We start from the raw sequence: 18054 nt of genomic DNA on the forward strand, positions 1-18054 counted from the left end.
TGAAGCAAAATTGAAAATGATCATAAAGAAAGCATATGGATTCTTCTTGAGAGATGGCTACTTATGTTAACATCCTGAAAGAAGAGATGGGACTCCGTTGCGAGTAGTATGTAAGCCAACTCCTCTCAAAATGATCAAAGAGCTTCATGAAAGCCTATATGCTCGACATCAAGGTGTATGGGCTACTTTTTCCAAAGTGAAAGAAAGATATTGGTGGAAAGGCATGTATAAAGATGTAGCAGATTTTATGGAGTCTTGTGTCACATGCCAAATGTATTCTAGTGTATGTCAATGATGTATGGTTAGAAGCCAATCATGCCAATTGAGGATGTAGCTCCTACTTGGAACATGTTACCTTGGGAAGATGGTGTAAGTAGGAAAAATCTACTTGCATTGAGCATAAGGCAATTGGAAAGAAGACAGGAAGGCATATAAATTGCAAAAGCTTGATTGAAGGATGCAAGACCAAATACTAAAGATAGATTTGATAAAAAGACATAGGCTCCAACCAAAGCCATATTGAAGAGGGTGATTGGGTTCTAATGTATGACAATAGCCTTGACAACCAGCACACCACACAAATAAAGTTTTTGGAAAGGTGGTTTGGGCCATATATTGTCAAACATGTGCATGGAAACACTACATATACCTTGAGGGAGCTCGATGGAGCAGAGCTCAAGGCTCCCATAGCAGGCAAAAGAATCAAGATGTTCACGAGGAGACATGATAATGATCCTTTTGATTCACAACAAAATGATGATGAAGAACCTAATGACATTGCCATGAATGAGGATGAACAGGCAGAGGATGATCTTCCAGACTTTGCACAAGATGAAAATGACATCCAAATATTTGTGGATCTTAATGAAGATTAAACCTACATAAGCAAAATGTTGGCACATGCCAGAGGATGTGCAGGTTCAGAGGGGATGGATGTCGTGCTGTGGCACGACATAGTGTGAAATAAAAACATTCACCTCACTTTTGATACTTCTTGATGCATGGAAAGAAAAGCAATAATGTACATATTGTGATATATGCTAAAGCGACTACTGCGGTCGCTATCATGTACATACCTATCGGGGGAATCGTGGCCCTAGATGTGGTGCCTTTGCTGCTTTACCACTTGATAAGATGCTTAATATAGTTTGACAATGTACATATTCCAAGTGTTTCATGGTGGCACACTCATCCGGCCTATAATTTCTAATGCGGGGAAAAACTATCGAAAATAGCAACTAACAGGCGTCGTTGCAAAATTGCATGGAAAGTGACCCAAAATGGTATATTGATGAAAAATGATACATATGTATGATTTTTATGCTTATGCGAGTGATCCCAAAAATTTAAGGAATTTTTTTGAGTTTGTTTGGGATTTTTCGCATCAAAAATTGCATTGTTTGGGTCAAAAATGAGTTGAAAATGACCTAGTTTTGGTCCAAAGTGACAAAATGGCCCAAAAAATTGACACATCAGCTCATATTTACGTGGGAAAGAGAGAGAGGGATTCTTTTTACTGAAAAAACATTCAATTTTCTTCTATTGTGCAATAGCTTCCATGGTTGCCCAATCTATGTGTGCTGCATTCCCGCCTCTTCGCAATCTTGTATATGCGCTTGCGAGGGAGTGAATTAGGGTTTCCCCTTATCAAAATGGTGTGTGGGCTTCAACTTAGAAGCTCTTAAATCTTTGCAAAATCAAAAAATCGTCACCGTGAAGGTGGAAGCTCGTGCATTCCTTTCAATTGTTTGATGTTACGACTATGTAATTGGGGTGAGGCTGCATGATGCCATGAAAGAGGTTTGGGTTTTGATTGAGATTTGTGCTTGTATGAGCATTGAGGTTTCATGGCTGAAACTTTAGTGTTTTTAAATGGTCTTTTTAAGTGAAATTGAATGTGATTTGGTGATCCCCTCATCATAATCTCAACTACGAAAACAAGCAAATTCCAAGCACGATAGAAAAGAGGGTTTGTGACTTTGCTATCACGAATGCTCTTACATTTTCAGCCACCCTTAAAAAAATGGTTGGTGATTTTACATAAACTCTTTTTCTTAAAGTATTTGTGACTCGCATTATGAACTCTCACAGCCATAGGTCCTACATCTTTCCAACTAGACCGCACGCATTCGATAGCGTGTGATCAATCGCTAAAATCAAGCCAAGTCGAGATCTCACATGTGAACGAGCTCTAACTAGTCAATGCAACAAACAAATCTCTATCGCAAATCAGTTTCAAAAGTGACTTGTCATGGAATCTGTTATCAAATCGAGCCAAAATTAAAAAATACGCGTGAACAAGCTCTAAAGCTTGTCAACTGGACGAATGTAGACCAAAATCAAAATACATGTACGAACAGGGTCTATACGTGCAATCTGCTCAAATTTAGGGTAATCAAACAAAAGCGAACAAAATCTGATAGATTTCGGACTCTTCGGGCGTACCTACTCTATACGTGCCTAATTGTGCCTAAATACGCGTGAACGTGGCGTGTACGGGGTTGTAGGATGCGGTGAGGGATGCAAGGAGAAGAATCAAGGAAGAGAAATGAAAAAAAATATATTTTTAAGTTTTTGGTTTTTATAATAATAAAATAAAAATATCCACAAAGAAAAACAACAAACAAATGCAAAAAAAAAAGAATTTAAAAAAAAAGTAAAAAGCTCAAAAGAAGAAATAGGAAAATCAAATGCAATTTTTTCTTGGTTTTTCCAAGTTTTTTTGTCTTTTTGATGTTTTTATGATTTTTTAAGGGTTTTTTTATTTTTTATTGATTTTTTGAGAATCATTTAGAGTCTTTTTATTTTTATTTTTATTTTCTATTTTTTTGGATTTTTATTCCTTTTTTATTCTCCTTTTTAAATTTTTGGGGTTTTTTTCTCCTTTTTGTATTTTAAAATCCTCTTTTTTTAAAATGATTTTTTGGTTTATTATTATTATTTATTTATTTATTAGAAATATTTGTTTTTAAGTAAATAAATGAATGCAAAATCAAATGAAATAGAAATGAAATGAATGGAGTGAAATGAAAGTGAAATGGGATGAAATGAAATGAAAAATGGGATGAAATGATAAAAAATGAAATTAAATTAAAGCCACTCAAGTCAACACACTTTGGCAGGCTGTGGCGTGGCAGAGCGAGGAAGAAGGAGAGCTCGGCAAGCGTGCAATGCAAGGGAAGGGGAAAGAGGGGGGGGGGGGGGGGGGGGGGGGGGGGGGGGGGGGGGGGGCTTTCGGCGCGTGACAGAGACGTTGAAGAAGGAGAAAGGAGAATACACCCAGAACACAACACGATGCCTTACTATAGCCCAAAGTTTACAGAGTTCCCCAATCCACTAGAGTTCACCTTCAAAAATCAACGCTATCCGCAAGCAAACCATCGCTTGCACACGACCATATGCACACACGCTTTGCAATACACCAAACAGACCCAATCATTCCGCTCCGCTCAACTCACAACCTTCCACACGCACACAGTCTCTCTCTATTTCACTTGCCACCCAAACTAGCCCCTTTTCGAGCCCTTCTTGGCCTATAAAGCGCATCATCCATACACATCCGCTGCTACCTGTCTGCCCAAGATCTTTGTATCTCCTCTAGCCCTTTGCCCTCCATCTGCTAGCCAGTACATACCTACCCATGCCATCTTCTATGGTCGACCAACTTTGGTTGCACCAATGCAACAAAGAGACACATAGTCGGGGGTTTTCTATCATTAATGTGTGTGTGTGTACGTGCAAAGGGCGTGTGCATGTGAGTGTTTGTGAGTGGGTGGGTGAGTGGATGTGAGTGTGTGTGGGTGAGTGTATCTGATTGTTTGTGTGTGTGTGTGTGTTTATTTTTTAATGTTTTTTTGTTGTTTTTTGTTTTTTTTTTCCAAATTCTCTCCCTTTTTTGTATATCTTTATAAAAAAATTGGGTTTGAAATAATTTTTTTAGGGGGGGATTTTTTCTTTGGTAGTTTTTTTTCAAAAACAAAATACTATAAAATATAAATCAAAATAAAGAGCTAAAATTATTATTAAAGTCAAAAAATAAGAAAATTAATTTAAAAAAATAAAAAAATAAGCAAAAAATTCACCAAAAGAAAAACAAAAAAAGAGAGAGGGGGTGATGGAGTGCTATGAGGAGTGGATGTGTGTGTATTGTTTTAAATCCAAACAATACAATAAGGTTAAAAACTTTGCTTGAGACTCAAAAAATGCCCCAAAATTGCTAAAATTAGCCAAAAACTCAAGGGAAATTCATAGAGTAGCAAATCACGCTTTGGATTGTCAATTTTCATAAAATTTTCTCATTTTCATTATTTTTTGAAAAAAATTTAGTAATTTTAGGCAATATATTAGCAAAAAAGCTAAAAATTTATATAAATTAGCCAAAAAAAATAAAAATTGTGCAGTCCAATCAACTCAATTTCCATTACTTTTCAATGTAATCACATCATCCAACAAATTGATAATCAATTGCTTATCAAAATCGACTTGTTTTGTGTTGGGTTTGCCAGCCCGGTTCGTCCATACCCATGGTGGGCACAGTCCCTTATAGCATGCAGGTAAGAGTCAGTCCAAGTTTAGTGTTGCATGGCAAGTTTGTGGCCATATATTATGTAATAGACTTTAATCAAATAATGCACTAAGAGAGAATAGCGTGTGATTTCTTCTTCTGCTGTGTAAAGCTCGTTCTCTCTCTCTCTCTCTCTCTCTCTCTCTCTCTCTCTCTCTCTCTCTCTTCCTCGTCTGCTGCACACCATGCCTGCAAGATGGCAACCTCCATAACCTAGCTTCCTATCATTTTGGATTGTTTTTCATTCTATTTTTGACCCAAAAATTACTGTAATTAATGATGTAACTAGAAACTTTTTCGCACATTGAGCATATACACCATCAAATCAGCTTTCGAATCATTCAATTTCTCACATCAATTCAATCATCCAAATCAAATTTCTAGTGTGTAAACATGCACACTTAACACCATCACTTAACAAGATTTTACACACAATTTGTAACACAATTTTGACAGCATTTTGGTGCAATTTGAATGATCAAAAACCAATCACCATAATCATTTTAACAAAAACATTTGGTCACTTCAAATCAATCAATTGGCATCAACATTGTCACAAAATTGCACTCAATTTTGTGCACTTTCCCTACACATATGCGCATCCCAACACACACAAAATTGAACCAATTTTTTTGTGACTAATTTTAAATTAAAACCTGCACCTAAATCAGCAAATAAGTAGGTTAATACACTCACATTTACGTCAAGAATTGCATTGAATTTCCACTCCAAGTGACGACTCCGCCGTAGTGTGTGTGTGTGTGTGTGTGTGTGTGTGTGTGTGTGTGTGTCTCCAAAACCGCTTTGACATACACACACCAACACAAAATCTTATGTGTAGCTTCCATTTCAACAAAATTAAACACATAAGATCAATGAGCTCACATCCAATCAAAGATTTATCAATGTGTAACATCAAACGCACATGTAATTATTGAGTAATTAGAGAAAACAATTAGTGAAAAATCCCTTAACTACACACTAAACATCACTCAATCCTACATGAAATTTTGGCAATTTTGTTTCATAGGAGTGATTACCAAGCCTCTAATTAGGTACACACACATGGAAAACACTCCAATTGTTAGCGGATTAGTGTGTAATTAGTGTGTACAAAGAGAGAAAAATGTAAAATTAGTCTACAAGCTACCCAAAACAAACCATATCGCCATTCCTACAACCAACACCAAATGCTAATGGAAGTTAGAACTCAAAACCATCACAAGGGTGATCCTCTAGCAGCTTAGGCGCTCGATCCCCAGCAACAGCACCAATGTTGGCGGTCGTAGCATAGCGCACAACCCACCGACATAATGTCAATCCGATGGATCGGAACCCGGCTAGTGCATGAAAGGCGTGGATGCATCAAATGTGATAGATTGATGTCTCTAATGAGAGAGTAGGAGTTACTGATTAGAGAAGAGGGAATGCAGGAAGAGATGGAAAACTCTTCGTACACACACCTCGATCCATCATTCAACTCTCACAAGCTCAAGGACATGATGCTAATCTCTCACTAATGACTAACATTCACACACACAAGCATATGAAGCCAAGATTAGAGAAATGCAATGCCATTGCCTCAACACACTCTCTCTAATCGAGCATACACATGAAGAAAGTGTACAACACATGAGGAAATTAGCAAGATGAGAGAATTATTAGATGAAATTAGAGACTAATAATCACAAATCTAAGCATCACAACACATAGAGATATGGGAGAGAAGCATAGAGAGACAAATAGCTTTGTATTATCAATCCAGTGCTTGCTACAATGTGAGAGGGGAGCTCCATATCCATATTCACCTCTCTTCTCTACTCTCCACCCTAGCTCTCAAAAGAATGAGCTTCACAATGTATCATTTGACATTTATACCTAGGGTTTTTTAAGAAGTGGGTTTTCGCCCAAATGTGCATAAAAGGCCTAGGCTCACAAATACAAGCTGGAACTCTCATAGAGCCCGTAGATACAAGAAAGGTATGTATACACATGTGTGTATACATCAATGGAAGCACAATGCATATCATTGATGCTCACCTGTAAACATTGCTACTGAGGATAAACTAAATGGGGATAACTACCCAATGTGGGCTTAGATGACACATGTTCTTGTGTCAAATGGCATTTGGAAATTTGTGAAGGATATTGATGCACGTCCGCTTTCTGTGGATATATGCTCTATTGAGGATGTTGCAAGTTCTGGTGGCATGCCTGTTCCTGTTGGACTTGTTTTGTCTCGTTGGGATGTTAGAGATACACAGGCTCATGGATTGATGCATTATCTATGAAGCGCACTATTACTCCCCACCTTTTCTCAACTAAATCAACAAAACAGGCTTGCGATATTCTAGTTGGTCTTTATACAAGTCCCAATGAGGCTAAAACTTCATTATTGCGTAAAGATCTAGAGTCAAAGATTATGCAAGAGGAATATGACATGGACACTTTTCTTGTTAGTGTCAAGGATATTAATGAGCGAATCATTTTTGTAGGCAAAGTCATTTGTGGCAGTTCACTTATGCAGACTATTCTTGATGCAATGCCAGATTCTTATTAGACTTTTGCTAGTACTTGGAGACTTATGACCCAAGGAAACCCTCAAGCTATCAAGTTTGATGCAGTATGCACATTGTTGTTGCAAGAGTCACTTTCAAGAAAGAATAGGGCTAAACAGCATGTAGTTGAATAGGCTTTGTTGTTGCCCAAAGAAAAGGTGGTAGGTAGCAACAATGTAGCCACTTCTCGTGGTTCTTCTATGAGTAGAAAATCATGTGTTCCTAATTATTCTACTGGTCGCACCTCGCCTAGAAATTCAGGTGAAAAAGGCAAAAAGAAGAGGTGTTGCCATTATTACAAGAATGATCACTTGATAAAGTAGTGTCCTAAATTGAAGGCAAAAGAGGCCAAGAAGAAAGATGTTGGCTCCACTACAAGTGCAGCTATTGTAGAATCTTTTGTGAAACAAGATTGTGATATTGATGTAGATGCAGAGTAGGAATTTCTGTCCATGATGCATTTATGTCAATTGTTGTAGATTCACATGTGTGGTCCTTTGATAGTGATGCTCCAAAGCACATTACAACACATCGTGACTAGTTTACCTCTCTTGAGGTTGTCCCTCATAGGAATACGATCACTTGTGCCAACAATGCCTCTTATTCGGTCAAGGGAGTTGGAAAGATTGTGCTGACTGCTATGAATGGCAGCTTTTTCACACTTGTTGCTGCAATTTATGTACCTCGGATTAAAAATAACCTATTTTCTATATCTGCACTTGCTAGACTTGGTCTTGTTGTCAAACTTATGGATGACAAATGTATAGTTCATCACCTCAATTTTGGTGATGAAATAGTTGCATTTGGCATTTTGTGTCATGGGCTATATAAGATCACTTTGTATGACAAGCGTGGGTAAAATTTTGCAAATATAGTCGTAAATCAAAGGTTGTTTTAGATGCAAAACTTTGGCATGCATGTTTTGGGCATCTAAAATTTGCCAATTTGCTGCATTTGCAAAAATATGATATGGTTGCTTCTTTGTCGCCTCTTGAAGCACCTTCAAAGTATGTTTGTGAAGGTTGTATTTTGGGTAAGATGCAACATTCAAAGTTTCCACAATAAAGGATACATACAGATTGCAACTTGTGCATAGTGGTATTTGTGGGCCTACAAAACTCCGTCCTTAGTCAATTACCTATACTTAGTGACTTTCATTGATTATTACTCTAGGAATGCATGGGTGTATCTGCTTAAAGCTAAGTTCGAAGTGTTCATGTGCTTCAAGCAATTTTTTACTATGTTAAAAAATGTATCTAAATGTACTATGGGCACCCTCTGTTTAGATTGAGGGGGCGAGTGTAATGAATTTAATGCATTTTTGGCTAATTGTGGGATATAACGCCAATGTATAGTGTCACTTAGAAAAATGGTGTTGTTGAAAGAAAAAATAGGTCGCGTATGGAGATGGCACGATGTATGGTCAAGAGTCAAGCTTTGCCACATTCATTTTGGCTTGAGGCCATCGTGTGTGCTACTTACGTACTTAACAGGTCTCCTACAAAAGCTTTGTAGTCTATGACCCCTTATGAAACATGACATGATAAGAAGCCATCTATTGATCACATACACGTTTTTGGTTGTTTAGTTTATGCTTTGGTGCCACAAATGCAATACAGAAAAATTGAATGATAAGGCTGTTATATGCATTTGTTTGTTACAATATTTAAGGCAAAGGTTACAGGTTATACCATTTGCAAACAAAACGTATCTTGGTTTGACAAGATGTTGTGTTTGTGGAAGATTTTTTTAACCCTTTTTTATCATGTAGGAGATTCAGTAATGTAAGCTCACAGGACATTTATGACACTTTGTTGCTTATTTTTTTATGGTGGAAACTTGAATGTAAACTCCAATGAGGCAAATTTACATCCTATGGGTGTTTCAAAAAATGCTACGGATCAGCCTATTACTGATGCAGATGTACATGATATACTTGATGTGGAAAGGGCTAAGAATGAGGAGGCCAGAGGTATGCCAAAATGGTTGGTGTATACTTTGCGTGATAGTAATTTGGATACACCTATGTCTAATCATACTCATTTAGGTTCTCTCCATGCATCTTAAGTGTCAGATTGTTATGCTTTAGTTGTTTCTAGTTTATGTGAGAAGGAACCTCTTTCTTTTTTATAAGGCACAAAATTCAAAAACATAGATGGCTACCATGCTATTAGGATATGATGCACTTATAGAAAATGACACATAGACTTTATGTGATTTTCCTCCTAGAAAAAAGGCCGTTGGTACGAAGTAAGTTTACAAGCTGAAATGTAATCTGGATTCTGAGATTGATCGCTACAAGGCTCACTTATTGCAAAAGTTTATGCACAGTATAAAGGCATAGATTATGAAATGACTTTGGCGTCCCACTTGTCATATGACTATTGTTCATTTTCTATGTGCATTGGTAGCTCACTTTGAATGGGATGTACATCAATTTGACATTGTTACTGCTTTCTTGAATGGTGATATATTTGAGGAAGTTTATGTAATGTAGCCTCACGATTTTTTAAAGAAAGGACAAGAAGATAAGTGTGCAAATCTAAGAAAGCTTTGTATGGGTTGAAACAGTCCCCTTGTGCTTGGTATGAGAAAACTGACACTCATTTGGTTAAACGAGGCTTTCATACAGTCCAACAGAACTTTGTCTGTAAAGTGTGAGGGTGATGTATTGCTCATCATCATTCTATATGTAGATGATTTGTTAATTACTGGTTCAAATGAGACACACATTGTTGAATTCAAGGCTGATTTGAATGCTATTTTCAAGATGACATACTTGGGGTTGTTGCATCATTACTTGGGCATACATTTTAAGCAGTGTGATGAGGGTATTGTCTTGTGTCAAACAAGCTACAAAGAAACATTACTATGTAAGTTTGGACTTGAGGACTGGAAACCTATTGCTACTCCCATGGAAATAGGTTTAAAATTAAGTCTTCATGATGTCGATGGCACTCTTTATCAGACTATTGTTGAATACCTTATTTATGTATGCAATACGAGGCCACATATTTAGTTTTCAGTCTCACAAGTCAGCAAGTTTATGCATAGCCTAGGGTCTAAACATTGGGCAGGTTGTCAAGAGGATTTTTGCTACTTGAGTGGCACTCTACGTCTTGGCTTGTTCTATGGGATCATTCCCGCCAGATTTACATGCTTTTTTGAACTCAGATTGGACTGGTTGTTATGACACCCAAGTGTCCACAAGTGGTTTTTGTTTCATGCTTGGCAGTTCGTGCATATCATGGCTGATCAAGAAGCAAACTACTATAGAAACTTCCAGTTGTGAAGCTGAGTACATGGCTGTCTTCACAGCTACGGTTGAGTGTGTATGACTCTAATGGCTTATGGATGATTTAGGTGTTGGATAGGACACTTCCAACATCATCTACATTGACAGTCAGAGTGCATTGGTAGTTGCAAGGAACCCAATTTTCCATGCTCGCACAAATCACATTGAGGTGCATTATCACTATGTGAGAGAGAGATTCTCAAAGAGATCAGCTTGGCTTATGTGCCAACACATGACAACCTTGCAGACCTATTCATAAAGGCATTTCCTCGTGAAAAATTCAAAGCTTTCCTCAAAGCTTTGGGCTTACTCCCCTTTGTAGATTGATTGTGTCCTCAGGGCATGGCACTTTTGTCCTTAAGCGAGACCTTCACATGTGTGAGAGAATTCTCGATGAGATTGCTAGCCAAGGGTTATTGGCTAATGATGTCATATTTGGCACGTCCCCTCATATTATACTATTTGAGGAGGATTGTGCAAACTCCCTCATACAAGGAAACTTGTATGTTTTTGGTTTTTTCTACATAAAAAGGAAACATTATTTATAGAAAAATATTAGAAATGATCCAAGAGTATTAACTTACGTAAACTTTAACCTCTTTTATGGTTCTTCTGCAAGGTATACAAATCAAAATTGGGATATCACGATTGCAATGCACAAGGCATGGTACCACGATAAAAACAAGGTAACATGATTTCGATGAAAACAAATCTCTCTCTCTCTCTCTCTCTCTCTCTCATATGGATGTATACTATTGTTGAATGTTGAAAAGAAACAACCATAGATTAGTAAGCAACACAACCGCTCTTTTTTATTGCATTTGGCTTTATTTGAATTCAACCACATTGTCATATAAATGACAACATAAAGAGAGTGAGATTGGGTCAGAGAATTAATATTATTATCAAGAAGTAATTTTAAACATGCTCTTTACTTCATCTAATCTGGGTTCACTTCAATTAAATACAAATACAAAGCACTCTCGAGAAGCAATTTTAAACATTCTCTTTACTTCAACTAATTTGGCTTCACAATTCAATACAAATAATAAAATACTCTATGAAGTGGATGTTAAAAACAAAACATCCTGCTTACCGATGACTTGGTCACATCTATTTGCATTTTGAAAGAATTTGACGCTAAAACACAAATTTATGTGCTCGTTCATCAAAGGTTGTTCAAAAGAAAAAAGGTTATGTTAGAGAAGATTTCAATCAACATATATACAAATTGTGGTGTCTTTTTGTTTTAATGAGTGCAAGATATGCCTTGGGCTTGTCCATGGTGCAATCAACTAGATTGCATTGATTTCAAGATTAACAAGATCTGAGTTCTTCTCTGTGAATCCAAAGAGAGGATTGTCACCAAATGGAAACACATGCACTAGCGATTTGAATCAAGGTATAAATAGGCAAGATGCTACACTATTTCACTAAATAAAGTCTAATGCAACTAATGAAGCACTTTAGAATGGATTGTCTACATTATAAAACTCATATTATATGATTATGATGTGTCGTACTATCTCTTTTCTCTCTTGCTTCTATTTTGGTTGGTCTTACTTCTACTCACTTTTATCCACTCCCTCTACCTCCACTTCTACACTTACAAATGTAGCTAGGAAAGCACTCTAGTTACATAGCATAGTGTGCCAATTGAGGCAACAATCATTCTTGTGTAGATTGTAGATTGTAGATTGTAGATTTAGATAGCACAATCATTACATACAGATCACAAATTGTGGAAGTATGGTGTAGATCCTTGATTGAAGCAACACCATTTGCTTGTAGAGATCATCGATTGAAGCAATACAACTAAAGGCAATTGTTTTTAAACTTCGAGATAGGTTATGAAGATGTGAATTAAATAATGATTTGTTTCTTAATCTGCTTTGGATATTTCATTGATCACATAGAGTAGGACAAAAGAACCATGTAAGGAGGAGGTTTTGGTCCCATCACCCCTTTCTCTCTCACCCTGGACTCTCTTTTTCACTTAGTGTAGCAAAGGTATGAATTGATAAAACAACGTCCAACTGTAAAAATAAAAGATGATGATGAAAGCTCAAAGTCCAAAGAAAACTGGTTCCACTTATTACTACTAAAAATAAGAATTTGTAATAAGTTGATGTGTTGCTAATGACTTATCTTTTCCATTTCTTTATCTTCCATTCTCTCTCTCTCTCTCTCTCTCTCTCTCTCTCTCTCTCTCTCTCACACACACACACACACACACACACACACACACACACACATTATAACAAGTCTTGAGTTCAACTCCTCGTCGGCTAGATCTTTAAGGTCTCTTGGGATAGTTTCCTACGACGTTAAAACTCTCTTCTTCTTCTTCTTCTCTCTCTCTCTCTCATTATATATGTATGTATGTGTGTGTGTGTGTGTGTGTGTGTGTGTGTGTGTAATCTCTTATGCTGACTATTTAAACCCATTGATAAGTTTTGGCCATATAATTATTTCTTTGTGACATTTTAGCAAAAAAATTTGGAGGCAACCTTTTTAGGGGCTGTCTTTTGTGAGTTCTTTTCTTTTTTTTGAAATTGGGAGCCATCACTAGCTATTAGAAACTCGACATTAACAATTGTGTACTTTCGATATTCATCTTGAATCTTTTGCATAGTACTTCTAATGGGACGCCCATGCATAAGATTCTAAAGCTAAATGTCAAAAGCACACAAATACGAGGTTGAGAATTTTCAAATAGCTCATTTTCAGCTTGTAAAGTGGATTCATTTTCAAACCTTACAATGGCTTCCCTCCAAAAACTATTGTTTTCAAAAGAGATCAGCAATTACAAATCTACCACCTCCATAACTGATTACAAAGGAAAAAAAGAACAATCTTATGGAGTCAAATTGCGAAATCAGAGATTGAAAATGAGAGCCGCCTACTCTTTACCACTCTAATATGGCAATCCTAAAGTCTTTTAAGGCAAATAACAAACTATTGTCAATTGTGTGGTGCATATCCACATTGCAAAAGCCTACTCATTGAGTTTAATATTGTAAGGACTTTGGCTAGGCCTTGCCTTTCTCTTTTTCAAGTGATTGTGGGTTGTATTTTAAATCAAAAGTTGTCGCCAAAGAAGGCACGACTGGCTAAGAGTCCATACAACATAAACCAAATGAGTAGCCTTTTGCAAAGTGATTAAGTACCACACAATAGATAGTAGTTTGCTATTACCTTGGAAGACCTTGGGGTTTGTCACATTAGAGTAGCAAAGAGTAAGTGGCTCTCATTTTGGATCTCTCATATTGAAATCTAACTTCATGTAGACAAGAGTAGAGTAAAATGCAAGAGGGATCATGATGTTCTAGAGGGAAGAGTATTTTATAATGAGAGGAGCATCACAACTTCTACACGCTAGTAAATGCCTTGCAAAGCTTCGAAATTGCTTTACCTTTTCAAAAATGGGGATCAAGCAACATGTAGACATTGCCATGTCTTGGATACACAGTGGAGTAGCCTTTCAAACAACAAGAGCGTGAGATCTACTTTCTTTCTCGTCGGTTCTACTCAAACTAAATAATCTTATGTCATTGCAATGTACTGAATTCCATTACAATGTACTAAATAACCTTTTGTCATTGCAATGTACTGAATTCCATTTCCCGTGGACGGGCTCCTACAATTTCTCTTATGTTTCTTGAAACAGGACAACTAATCCATGGTAGCCAAAAAGTAGTCCATCTTCAATTCCACATCAAGATTAACTTATCAAATCAACTTTGCTTACTTAGGATGCCCTCAAAACAATACAAGTTGACAAGAAGGGAATGTCACTGTCTATATGATCTTGACAGCAGCAAGTATGATTCCATGCTGACAACATCTTATGTGTTGTCCCATGAGTTCCACTTCAGTAACAACCATTGTAACAAGGCGCCTAGAGACAGACACATGCACTCCCTTTCATTTGTGTGTGTGTGTGTGTGAGAGAGAGAGAGAGAGAGAGAGAGAGAGAGAGAGAGAGAGAGAGAGGCATGACTCTAGACAAGAAGAAATTAAAAAAAGGTAGGAATAGTATAAACGTAAAGATAAAATGGAAAGTTTTCCACTGTACACTTGCCTTTCTGCCAGCAAAGATGAAAGCTTAGCACTTACCCCAACTTCCTGCATCTTATTCTCCTTCAATCAGCTCAACCACCCAACTAAAGAACTTAAGATCAAAAACAGCCTCACAAATACAATGTCCTTGGTTTTTAAAAGCAGAAGATCAATGTTGGGTTCAGACAATTAAGTTTTAGGTATCTTGACCAGCTTTGCATACCACAGCACGAAAGCACGCTTGGATACAAGCTATCTAATATTCTGGACTAGACTGAAAATATGCACTGTGGAAATGGCTGAGGCTTCACAGAAGTTGGTGAATTGTCAATTTGAACATATATATATATATATATATATATCCCCAAGATTTGCTTCTTAACTGGCTGCTCCATTGCTTTCTGTTTGGATTGTTGGCCTTGGGCACTTCTGAATCTCCAAAGCTACCTTTAAATAACCAGTCAAATCACCGATGGAAGAGTTGTCTTAGCCCATCCGAATCATACTACTACTCTGTGCGTACATGTGCTTGTGCGCGGGTTCCATACACATATATAACTATATGTGTGCATATATATGTATGCATGTATGTATGTATACTTTATGTATCATTAAGGATAAATAGATTATCAATCTTGCTGTACATATCATTAAGGATGAACAGATAATTACTCTTGCTGTAAAAGGTGCATCACAAATGGCTAATTAGAATATGCAGAAACTTTTGCAATGTTGTCATGTGAACATGGTGCTTTGAATGCATCCGCTCTATAAGAAGGATTTCCTAACGACCCAAGTGAAAAATGCCAGTCTTCAAGCAGATAACTAAAGAATGCACTCTTCATTCAGCACTCTATTCGCAAGTGAAGGGTACTGAAGCGAGTAGTACCTTTACATGCGCAGGATGTGTTCCAATGGCTGCCATAACCTACACAAAATTAAAAAGGAATATGGGATCATTATAAAACGTTTTGTGATGACTACTTAAGAATACAAAGACACTAAGAACACAATGTCTCTTGATTAGTATATCAGCAGATTAATCAAGATTTTTCAGTTAGGCAAGTTTTTAGCCAAGAATGAGTTTTCAAATCCGATATAGACCTAGATGAATCCAGAATAAGCCCAATCTCCCCTTTAAAGGAAAGTGCACGTTTGGTAGTCATCCATAAGACAATATCACCATCAGCTCCATCATGCTTAGTATTGACTATATACTACGACATCCCTACTAACGTCCTTAATGCCCAATAGTGGGTGTAGAACTAGGTACCAATATATGCTCACACACTCACACACTGAGTTTCTGCCATAACTTTACAGATGCAAGGCAGGCTCAGTCATAATGAAGCCAAGCACTAAAAGAAACATTAAATAGGAAGTATACAAACAACTTCAGACTAGTCGATAGGGCATAAGCACAATAGAGAGAATTAGCACAATACTGGTTGTAACTCGGACAAAAACAAGGGTGAAGTTTGTATATCTGCTATACGATTTAAACATATAACTAGATGAATCCAGGATAAGCCCAAAGCATTCACTGCATGGTGTGTCGCACTTTGATAGCAGGAGGCGTTGAGAAAAGAATGACAGTGTTAGCTTTGAGAGTACTGGGAGGAGACAGCTGCAAGCATGTCACCAAAACAATGTAGACAATCCCAAAATTCCAATGCCATACACAATATAAAATAAAATGAAATAAAAATGACTCCATAATTCACATGAATCACTGATGGGACCACCGAATCTCTCTAATAGCTGGAGACTCACAAAAGGCTAAAAAGCCTATGCCACATACAAAAACCCTTGCCCAGCAGTGTCAACGACATGCCACACAAAAAAAATTAAAAATTAAAAACTGTACTAAATGAATTTGTGGCATACGGATGTGCCACTATTTGAATCAGCATATATGCACGGATGAAACCTTGTTTCTCCTCCTAGCCCTCTTAGCCTCTGTCCTCCTAGAAATTGATGATGCCTCTCTATCTCCTTTAACAATGTGTGTTGTCTCTCCTTTGGATACTCTACCCTCCTAGTGCACCCATCAGCAGTATGTCTTGCTCTACCACAGACAAAACAGTGTCCTGGTAAAGCAATGAAAAAAACCTCTATGTTGTATATCACTTCCATGGATAGTAGGGCGAGAGATGAAACCAGCAAGATTCTTCACGATAGAAAGTTGAAGAATCAATTTGAGAGCAGGGGTATAAACACCATCGCACGGTGCACACCACCCTCACTGAACACAACACCAAGGCTATTGCCAATCTCTAAAATCTCTAAAATGGGCTTACATGATGTAGTATGTACTTGTTTCCAAGGGTGTATGGAAGCTTGTTATAGGTTTCGATGTACGTCCAGGTTCTGTGGAGGATGTTGCAGGTTCTAGCAGTTCTACTCCTACTGCTCGTGTTGATTTACCTACATCTCAACAAGCTTGTTGGGATAGTACAGATACACAAGCGCATACATTGAATGCGCTATCTATCGAGCGCATCATTACTCCGCACATTCGTTCAGCAAAAACAACAAAGCAAGCGTAAGACATTTAGCTAGATTGTATGCAAGTCACAATGAGGCAAAAATAGTAAACCTACGCAAACAGCTAGAATCAAAGATTACGCACAAGGAAGATGACATGGACATTTTTCTTACTGAAATCAAAGATATCAACGAGCAACTTATTGATGCAAGTGAAGTCATTCCCGAACATTCACTTGTGCAGATTGTCCTAGATGCATTACCACAGACTCGTATCAGACTTTTGCTTCAACTTTGAGCCTTGTTGCACAGAGCACTGATAATGCTACTAAGTTTGATGGGTTGGTCAGATTGCCGTTACTAGAGGCTATGTCGAGGAAAAACGGGGCTAAGCAACGTGTTGTCAATCATGCTTTTGTTGTTGAACAAAAAGACGTAGTAATAACAATGCTACTAAATCCAATGTTCCTTCTTCAGGTAGCAAACCATCCACAACAAATGCCTCCCATAACAGAAATGAATCTGGTAGATCTACTGAGAAGGAAAAAAAAAGTTGCATTGCAACTATTGTAGAGCTATTGATCACTTGATAAAGCAATGTCCTAAGCTAAAGGCTAAAGACGCACATAAGAAAGAAAGTGAATCTTCTTCAAATCAGCCATTGCCGAATCTCCAAAGTTTGTTGTTAATGAAAAATGGGCTTTTAGTGTTGCAAAGTCAACATCACCCTTTTGTTCATAATGCATGCATGATTGAGGCTGCAATTCACATGTACGGTATTTTGATAGTGGTGCTACAAAGCATACTACATCTCATCATGACTTGTTCACTTCTCTTGATGTTGTTCCTAATGAGAATACTATTACTTGTGCCAACACTGCCTTTTATCTAGTTCAGGGAGTCGGCAAGATTATACTCACTACAGTTAATGGCAGTTTCTTCACACTTTCTGGTTCAGTTTAAGTCATTTAGGCCCCTCGGCAAGACTTCATAAGTTGGTGGGTACTAGGAATTTCTCGCCACTGCGCCAGATTTGTAAAAGTGCTCTAACGCACGTGGAAAGTCACCTATTACATGGGGATTTTGTC

General features: G+C 37.5%; 1 protein-coding gene across 1 annotated transcript in view; it reads right to left on the reverse strand.

The window, feature by feature from the left end:
• Nucleotides 1–14566: 14566 nt before the first annotated feature.
• Nucleotides 14567–18054, reverse strand: part of LOC147444044 (uncharacterized) — an 85596-nt gene continuing 82108 nt past the window's right edge. The window contains exons 4-5 of the mRNA XM_086526786.1: nt 15369–15407; nt 14567–14926 (exon numbers count right to left, since the gene is read on the reverse strand). Coding sequence (XP_086382912.1) covers nt 14858–14926; nt 15369–15407 — 108 coding nt within the window. The 3' untranslated portion in view covers nt 14567–14857. The remainder of the gene's footprint in view (nt 14927–15368; nt 15408–18054) is intronic.

This window comes from Adiantum capillus-veneris, chromosome 13 (genome assembly GCF_014529385.1).
Source record: "Adiantum capillus-veneris isolate H3 chromosome 13, ASM1452938v2, whole genome shotgun sequence".
In the NCBI taxonomy this organism is placed as follows: Eukaryota; Viridiplantae; Streptophyta; class Polypodiopsida; order Polypodiales; family Pteridaceae; genus Adiantum; species Adiantum capillus-veneris.